The sequence below is a fragment of the Rattus rattus genome, chromosome 17 (assembly GCF_011064425.1).
Source record: "Rattus rattus isolate New Zealand chromosome 17, Rrattus_CSIRO_v1, whole genome shotgun sequence".
Classification (NCBI taxonomy): Eukaryota; Metazoa; Chordata; class Mammalia; order Rodentia; family Muridae; genus Rattus; species Rattus rattus.
The window spans coordinates 12,773,277-12,783,230 of NC_046170.1; the positions used below are offsets into that span (position 1 = coordinate 12,773,277).

General features: G+C 40.5%; 1 protein-coding gene and 1 non-coding gene across 2 annotated transcripts in view; one reads left to right on the forward strand and one right to left on the reverse strand.

Annotated features, from left to right (window-relative positions):
- Window positions 1–7,389, reverse strand: part of Terb1 (telomere repeat binding bouquet formation protein 1) — a 53,527-nt gene extending 46,138 nt beyond the window's left edge. The window contains exons 1-3 of the mRNA XM_032887981.1: window positions 7,105–7,389; window positions 1,912–2,022; window positions 1,402–1,523 (exon numbers count right to left, since the gene is read on the reverse strand). Of these exons, the coding sequence (XP_032743872.1) occupies window positions 1,402–1,523; window positions 1,912–2,022; window positions 7,105–7,135 (264 nt within the window). The 5' untranslated portion in view covers window positions 7,136–7,389. The remainder of the gene's footprint in view (window positions 1–1,401; window positions 1,524–1,911; window positions 2,023–7,104) is intronic.
- LOC116886793 lies at window positions 7,217–7,323 on the forward strand. Its single transcript, XR_004386184.1, has one exon. It is a non-coding gene; the product is annotated as a U6 spliceosomal RNA (small nuclear RNA).
- Window positions 7,390–9,954: the final 2,565 nt, after the last annotated feature.

Genomic DNA, 9,954 nt, shown 5'->3' on the forward strand with positions numbered 1-9,954 from the left:
AGGATTTTGTGTGTCTAGATGGGCAAATTATATCTTACCAATTGAATCAGAGGATATTGTGTGATGTGTTCTTTCATGTGGTGACTTAATTGAGCTCAAGAGAGTGTATGGTGGCCGGATGCACCAGGTCACCACAGAGTTGGGATGTGTATGCCTGACGTGGTGGAAACCAGCCAAGAGAGCTGTGAGGGTGGGGTGGGGTGGGGTGGGGCGCCCTGACAGGGTTCCATGTTGGAATGGCTCTCAGACAGCAGATCTGAAAGTAGATGGAGGCAGCGTGGAGCTGTTGAGATAAATTAGCACTAGTTCCAATGTCCCAATGGAGCCAGAACTGGTGAAGGGTGCAACTGCCGTACATGTGGGAACTGGTTCAGCCCCTTTTTAATTTTTACCACAACACAAAGCAAGAGAAAAAAAGAAAATTTTCTTAAGAAAATTCAGATATCTGCTTGGAAACCAGAGAGACAAACAATATTTATGATATTAAAAAAAAACTTTTTTGAAGATGTAAGAGTCTTTTCAAAGCTCAAAAATAACATGAGGAATGGTGCAATAGCAATATTTTGGAAGCAAACCAGGGCAACTGTGCACTTAGGCCACCCTGTGCTGTATAGCAAATTTGACTTAAAACAAAACCAAAAACACCACCAAAAACCTCCACAGGAAACAAACAAAAATAACCCTAAATAATGTGAGTCAACCAGGTGTAGGGACATTCACCTTTAAATAAAGAGAAAAAATTTAAAGATTTATTTAAAATCATTTCATGCACATAAAAATAATATTTTATATTTTACCATTTTCTTCCCAATAGATCCTAAAATAAGGCTTTTTTTTTTTTTTTTTTTTAATGGTTTTTTTTTGGGGTTTTTTTTTTTTTTTTTTATTAACTTGAGTATTTCTTAAAGTGTTATTTCCGGCAAACATCCCCTTCCTCCCCCCCTTCCTTATGGGTGTTCCCCCCCACCCTCCCCATTGCCGCCTCCCCCGACAGTCTAGTTCACTGGGGGTTCAAGGAAGGGCTTCCCTTCCACTGGTTCTTACTAGGATATTCATTGCTACCTACGAGGTCAGAGTCCAGGGTCAGTCCATGTATAGTCTTTAGGTAGTGGCTTAGTCCCTGGAAGCTCTGGTTGCTTGGCATTGTTGTACATATGGGGTCTCAAGCCCCTTCAAGCTCTTCCAGTTCTTTCTCTGATTCCTTCAACGGGGGTCCGTTCTCAGTTCAGTGGTTTGCTGCTGGCATTCGCCTTTGTATTTGCTGTATTCTGGCTGTGTCGCTCAGGATCGATCTACATCCGGCTCCTGTCGGTCTGCACTTCTTTGCTTCATCCATCTTGTCTAATTGGGTGGCTCTATATGTATGGGCCATATGTGGGGCAGGCTCTGAATGGGTGTTCCTTCAGTCTCTGTTTTAATCTTTGATAAGGCTGCTTCTTTTACCATGCTATGCTCACTTGACTTTGCAAGATCTATTATAAACATCAAACCACCAATTTCCCGGAAATAAATACCCGCATCACCTGTAAGATTTGCAAATAAAACAAGAAATTATATTTACTCTGCTAAGGATAAAAGAATCAAATGAATAAATATAACACACACTAAGTATACAAGAAGCCACCATGCATATATATATATATATATTACTGTACTACAAAGCCGGAATCAGAGGGGCTGTGGGCTGCGGTGGCACAGGCACGCAGTCCTGGGCTGGTGAGGCTGTCAGGAGGATCAAGCTTATCACCAGCCTGGGTTACTTGATGGATGAGAGGAAAGAAAGAGGGAAGGGAGAGAAGATAGAGGCAAGCATCGTCACAGAGAAGAGGGAGAGAAGGAGGGAAAGAGAAAGGAAAAGGGGAAAAAAGGAGAAAAAATAGAATATGAATAAAGTTAATTATTATTTCTTACTATTTTGTTTACAAACTGAATGAATAGTGATCAAAACTTCCTTTTGTGTCAAAGGGTTGCCCATATGATACTTCAGACATTCCAACAGTAACTTCAGGTCAGTCTTCATTTCTACTGGAGGAAAATTTATTATTTTAAAAACAAAGTTTTCTTTTAAACAACAATTCAAATTCTATTTCATAATTGTACACCTTTGAAATGCTTGCTTTTTTAAGGAAGTAAGCATATATTTGCTTTATAATCTAATAAAGATATCCTTAAAAGGCACTTTAAATGAACTGAATAATTCATAATATATTAGAACTTAGAGGATGCTAATGAAGAAGTATTTATGAGGAAATTTATAGTACTAAATACCCATGTTAGAAAAAATATGGCTCTCAAATCAATGACCTTAGCTTCTACCTTAAGAAACTAGAAAAAGCATAAACTCAGCCCAAAGCAAGCAAGGAAAAACCTATAAAGGAAAAAGCTGAAGTCAGTAAAACAGAAAAATAGAAGAAAATGGGCCCCAAGAGATGCTCAGTGGTGTAGAACACTGGCTGTTCCTCAGAGGACTCAGGTTCAGTTCCTAGCACCCATGTGACAGTTCACAGCTGTTTGTAACTCTAGTCCAGGAAATCCAACGCCCTTTTCTGACCTCACTGGGCATCAGGAATGCACTGATACACATGCAAGCAAAATATCAATATGCATAAAAATAAACTTGAAAATTACACAGAGAGAATTCTTTAAAAAGGTCAATAACACTGCTCTTTCTCTAGCCAGACTAATTTGGATAAATGAGTACAGACACAAATTACCAGTATCAGCTGAGACAAGAGCCAGATATGATGGCTTACGCCCATTAACCTAGCATTTAGGAGGCTGAGGCAGAAGATTTCCACAAATTCAAGGACTACATAGTAAGTTCCAGGCCAGCCTAAACTATAGAAAGAGACATTGTAATTAAACAATCACCTCAGATTCAATCACCTCAGATCACCTGAAGATAGCATTTTGCACAACTTCATACAGATTCAATGACTTAGATAAAATAGTAAATTGCTTTCAAAGATGGAAATCATCCAAGCCCACACAAGAACACATTACCTGAATAAAACTATGTTTATGAAAGGAGCTGAAATCTTAGTTACAAAGCTTTCCACAACAAAAACTCTAGTTTCAGGTGTTTACATTTGACAACTCCACCAAACATTTAAAGAAGAAACAGTATCTAAAAGGTTATTTCCCAATTAAAAAAATAGGTCTCACTATACTCCATGCCGATCTCAATCTTAAGATCCTCATGCCTTCAGCCTCTTCCGTAACCAGGGCACACCACTATGCCTGGCTTCCCAACTTACTCTAAGGTTGGCATTACCCTTGTATCAACACTAAAATCATTAGAAACAAAGGAAACTATATAGACTAACATCCTTCATGTACATATAAAACATCTAATAAGATGTTTTAGTAAGCTGAATACAACAATATATTAACAATGCACCAGGACCAAGTTGGTTTATCCAAGGAATAGAATGGATTTCATATTTGAAAGAAAACCAGTCAAGATAACCTATCAAACTAAAATAAAATCCTTTTATTATGTAAATGACATATAGGTGTTGGAATACCTTTGTTGTGGTTGTTTTGTTTTTTTCCAGACAGGGGTTCTCTGGGTAGCCCTGGCTGACCTGGGACTCCCTGTGTAGACCAGGCTGGCCTCAAACTCAGAGATCTGCCTGCCTCTGTCTCTTGAGTGCTGGGATTAAAAATCACTGCCTGGTTTGTTTTGTTTTGTTTAAGTTTTTTATTTCTTTTGTTTTGGCTTTAACAGTATTTTATTGTTATTCACTTATTTACTTGTTTATTTATTTATGAGGAGGCACATGTGGAGGTCAGACTATACTATGTAGGAATCAGTTTTCTTCTACCATGTGGGTCCCAGAGATTAAATTAGGTTGTCGGACATGGCAGCATGTGCTGAGCCATCTTGACATCTTTGGCATAGGTGTCGTGAACTAACATTTACAAGGGGCAAACTTAAAAATAAAAAGATGCATAACTACAAAAATCTGAGATACATCAATCTTTAGTCTATTTGTAAAAAAAATCACCTAGCAGTTTGTTTCAATTAAACGATTTGTGATATAATCTGTTGGAACAATATGTAGTACAAAGGTTATTACTGAGTTGGCTTTGGGCAACATCCCACATTTATTCATAATTATTGTACTTATCAACATCATCTGGGTATCAACGTCACATTGATAACATGCCAAAGAAAATTTTGAATAAGACACGGTGCTTTTCAATTCCAGCACATTTTAAGATATGCTCCTCCATTCCATTCAGCAGGTCCTTCTCAGTCTTTTAAGATTTCCTATCACATTCTTTCCTCTTAGCCAACGCACCTCCCTAACTATTCAATTGTCACATTTCCTCTTCATTTAACCTCTTTTGGGCTGAGTAAACTAGTTCCTTCAATTCCTGAAGAAAATGCACACAATACCAAAAGCTACAAAGCAATAAAAGAAAATATGATTAAGGGGCTGGAGAGATGGCTCAGTGGTTAGGAACACTGACTGCCCTTCTGAAGGTCCTGAGTTCAATTCTCAGCAGCCACATGGTGGCTCACAACCATCTGTAATGGAATCTGATGCTCTCTTCTGGTGTGTCTGAGGACAGCTACAGTATACTCATATACATTAAAATAAATAAATCGTTTAAAAAAATGACTAAATGGACCTAAAATTTAATTTTTTTGTTTGAGTGTTTGTTAATTTGTTTTGAGATAGGGCCTCAGTACGTAGCTTTAGCCACTCTGAAACTCACTATGTAGGGCAGGCTAGACCTTAACTCACTGCCTGCCTCTGTCTCAAAGGCATGTCTTAGAGGTATGCATCACAATGCCTGGCTTAACATTTAAAACCTTTATGTTGCAAGATACTATGCAGAATGAAAAAAGCAGCTCAATCTAGAAGGAAATAATTTTTCTATTTTAAAAACTTCTTGGTTCATTGTGAGTTTCACATTGTGTTCCACAAGAGGGAAATATTTTCAAACCAGATATTCAATTTTGTGTTCATCCCCTGGGATCAAACCCAGCACTATTTACCAGCTCACACCTGTCTACAACTATGTCAGAGGATCTGATGCAGCCTTCAAACTTATGCAGATACTAGGTATGCAAGTGGTTCAAATATACTTGCAAGCAAAATACCATATACATAAAATTTTTAAATTAGTGTTTATGGTGGAGGTGCAGTATGTAGTTCAATTGGTAAAGGGCTTGCCTACCACAAAGCTCTAGTTTCAATCTCCAGCACAACATAAACCAGGTATCACTGCAAATGCCTCCAATCCCAGCACTGGGGACTGGGAAAGAGGAAGATCAGACATTTAAGGTCATCCTGTGCCATATAATGAACTTGAGACCAACCTAGACTACCTGAGAGCCTGACACAAAATAAAAAACCAATCTTGACATTGTAGACAGACACAAACATATTCATCTGCATTTCTGCATGAAGAACCCTCAGGCATTGATAAATTAAAGTGCCACCATGTCAAATAAACGCCAATGAAGCCATTGTACCTTTTAAACTTACTGTTATTGATGCAGTATGTAGTTCAATTGGTAAAGGCCTTGCCTACTACAAAGCTCTACATAACATAACCATACACAACATAAACCAGGCATCATAATGGATTTTGGGGATTATTATTTCTAGTGAGAGCCTGACACAAAATAAAAACCAATTTTGCATTGTAGACAGACACAAAAACATGTTCATCTATGTAGTCCTATGTCTGGCCTAGCAAAAAATATATGGATTTTAAATTTAGTAGGTCTCACTATGTAGTCCTGGCTGGCCTAGAAATATGTAAATTAGGCAGGCTTTGTATTCAGAGATAGGCCTGTCTCTCTATCATGAGTCCTGGGATTAAAGGCATGAGCTACCATACCCAGCTCATTGCCACTCTAAGTATCAGCATGACTTTCCCATAATTTCTGATGTCAGAAACTATATTATAGGCATTGTGATAGTTTGTATGTGCTTGGCCCAAGGAGTAGCACTATTAGGAGGTGTGGCCTTGTTGGAGTAGGTGTGTCACTGTGGGCATAGGTTTTAATACCCTTGTCCTAGCTGCCTGGAAGAGTTTTCTCCTGTTTGCCTTCGGAATAAGATGTAGAGCCCACAGCTCCTCTTGTACCATGGCTGCCTGGACCTCTGAACCTGTAAGCCAGCCCCAATTAAATGTTGTCTTTATAAGAGTTGCCTTGGTCATGGTGTCTGTTCACAGTAGGCACAAAGCAGGTGTCCAAATGTATGCTGTGGTATATTATTTTGCTTTAAGTTTATATACCATCTTGCAAGGAAGCTCATTAAGACCTATGATGGTGCTGCATAGCTTTAATCCCAGCATTTTGCCTCCCAAGGCAAAGGCCGAAGGACTTTTGTGAATTCAAAGCCAGCCTGGTCTACATAGTCAGCTTAAGGTCAGGCAAAACTACATTGAGAGACCCCATCTCAAACAAACAAAACAAACCCAGGATAAGCCTTCTTAATAGTTAGGAAGTAGACAACCTAGAAGCTTAAGGAAGTCCCTGAAACTAATCTGATGTGCTAGTCCCCTCCCTCCTCGTGTATAAGTGGTAAGGACTGCTGAGAAACACTCTCAGACCAAAAGAATTGTTTCAAAAAGGCTTAGACCAACTAAACTGCTTGGAGGAGACAGAACAACTGAGCTGCCCGAAAGGGGTACTTTCCAACCTGTTAAGCTGCTTGCAGGTTATACTGTGTGTTCCAGTTTCCCAGGTTTCATGAGCTGGGGGAAGCCTCTAATGGTACAGCTGCCTTTGAGTCATTTCTGCTTCTGTAAGTCACTCCTCCTCATTCATATACTTTGTATGCAGCCCCAGGAAGCTCACTGGCTTATCAATTGGATTTGGTGGTATCCTTAACTTTGATCTGCTCGCAATTCCCTATCTGGGGTAAGTAGATGTTTGTTGGTGTCCTCTCAGAATAATGTCATAGAACATATATTAAGTTGATGAATGATTCTTTTGTTTTCTAGATGTTATTAGTATGTTTTATATATACATATATATATATACACATACCACATACACATGTGAATATATCCACAATTATACAACTATAAAACACATAAAACTAATATAAGTCATGATTCGTGATTTCTCACCTTGTGTATTCTTTGTATTCTCACTTTCCATGCTTGTCTTTTTCCCTTATATTTCATCTATAAGATAGGGCATTTTTAGTTACATCGGCTTCTAAGAAATATTCTGGACCATATGCTTGCATCAGCAGCACACATACTAAAATAGGAATGATACAGAGGGGATGAGCACGGCTCTTTCACAAGAATAAGACACAAATTCATGAAGCAATCCATGTTTAAAAAATGTAAAGAATGAAATATTCTGGGCATGATGGTGCATGTCTGTAATCTTCAGGCAGGAAAGGGAGTGGAAGAAGGGTCATGAGTTTGAAGCCAGTCTGAGCTGCATTTAAAGTTTCAGAAAAGAAAGAGGGGAGAGGGGAAGAGAGAAGGAGGAGATAAAAGGAAAGACTGTTTCAAAACAAGCAAGCAAACAAAACCCCTCACAAACACAGGAGGGATGATCCCTGGGATCCACAGGGTAGGCAAAACCAGACTCTCATTGGTTATCTTTAACCATACATGTGCTAACCCATACATGTGCACACACACACACACACACACACACACACACACACACACATACACACACACACACACGTACCACGTACATACACATACATACACAAATGGATGTAATTAAAGTAAATATCTGCAGTAAAGGACCAACTTTAATTTTCAAAAGGTTAAATAATTATGCTTAAAATTAAAAATAGGACACACAATCCTAACAGGTTTTACTCAATTTACTCTCCAAACCAACAAAGTCAAGCATAAACGTTACTAGGAAAACTAGTAGAAAACATAAATTAGAAAACTAGCTGATTATTGTTCTTCACACCTCTTTGGTCCTGGAATGGGACTCAAGGTAGAATCTATCAATGAGCAACAGGTCAGCCCCTGAAATTTGATACTCGAAAAATGGTCACATTGAAAACTTTGTGGAAAAAAAATCTACATTCCCCCCTTCCCCCATGAGAGAGAAAATATCTTCCTGAGTGAGTCTGGCAAGCTGAATATTCTAGTATTAACTGCCACCTGTTAAGTTGTCCAAGGTGGATGTCTGTCTTGGAATCCTATATTGTGGAAGGCATCCTCTAATGGGAGCAAAAAGGCAAGCATGTAACTTGCACTATCAACTTTCTGCTACAATAGTTTAAAGAGAGTGAGAAATAAGTCGTTCAGGTCCCAGAAAATACTGAGGGTAACAGGAACCAGTTGCTCTACGGGACGGATAGGATGTGAGGGCCCAAACCCTCACCTCTCGCCCTGGTCCATCCTCTTTCTATAGTTAAGGCTCCCTCACTCTCGCTCTAGGTTATGGAGGCCTGGCTCACCTAAAGAATTGGAAGAACTCCTGTAGGGAGGGCAGCAGGCCCAAGACTTCTCCACAGCTCTCCGCGGGGCACCATGCACTGCTCTCAAGCCCGGCTCTGGCGGACTTCAATGGAGCAATCACCGGTTCCCAGCTTTCGCGCCTCAGCTGCTGTTGGACACGTGGTCCCGTCCTCTTTCTCGCAAACGAAATCCCGTGGACCCGACGCTTTCCCAACACCAGAATCACCTGCAGCAGCGCGGACGCACACAGACGTCGGACTAATGAGACTGCGACCGCCTTCTCTCCCACACGTTGTGCCACTGAGGCCCGGCCCGGCACCAGCTCAGGAAAGCCCTTGCCCTCCTCAGCTCAATCCATCTCCTCAGGTGAGCCAGTGAAGCGGGGCCACGCCAGCACCATAGCTCTGCCCCAGGAGAGCAGGCAAGACAGCGAAGCTGGACTGAGCTGAGCAAGACCTGAAACCTGGGAAGCAGAAGCCGTGGCCTTTCTCCTGCAACCCAGAGCCTTGTCAGGCCCGCACCAGCTCTTCCCCTTGGCAGCCTATAAACCACGACGCCTGACTGGGTTTCCCAGCAAGGCTCACATCCGCTGGGCGGGACTTCCGGCCGAACAGTGTTCCGAGGGCAGAAGGAGTCCAGTGCAAGGTGCCGGGTTTTAGATGGGGGAAAGTTACGATTTGAGGGTAATGTAACTTTAATATTTAGGACTTGCAACTTGGAAGGGGTCTTTGCTCCCTCCTGACCTTGCCAGATACCAGGCTATCTTTGGTTGCATTGGATATTCCATTGATGACACCCTTCACTGGGTTAACTCCAAAAACCATAATTTTTGGTTCTGGCCAAACTAGCTCCTCATTGAGTAGACCCAAGAACCAGAGCTCTGTGTTGTAAATGTGGTTAAGGTGTACCGTCGTTTAACATTAGTCCTGTCATGCTTCCTAAAAGAATTCATCCAATGGGAGTGTTGAGAGATGGAAGTACTGTCAGAGGGCAGTCTCTGCTGTGCGAAAGTCACTTGATAAAGTAGACACAGCCAAACAAGAATGACACACTGGTATCCGAGAAATAAAATCCCTATGGCCCCCTCCCCCAGTGCCCCTTGTCAAATATAACACAGGTTCTCACATAGGAGACAGCCTTTGATAACTATTCTATGCAGGCAATTTAGGGCTTTAAGATGCCGAGTCACATTAACACATTCAGCCGGCCAGCCGTAAGTCAGAAGCAGGTTCTGCTCCCGATTTTGAATTTCTAGTTTGCTAGTATTCTTCACTTTACAGAATTTTCTTTCCCATCTAACATGCTGATAAATGTTATTATTCCAGTAATGATTATTTGATAAAATGAAATTTATGGATGGGACAACCCCATAAAATTTGAATATGTAGGTATAGTGGCAAAACTTTAGGTATATATAAAGGTTGACAGTACAAGGGAATGGCTTTTGTTTTCTGATAAGGTTCCTGAAATACTTCTTTTAAAGTTCTATTTTAATAAGTAATGATCTTTAAATGTCCACAGCTAAAATCCAGA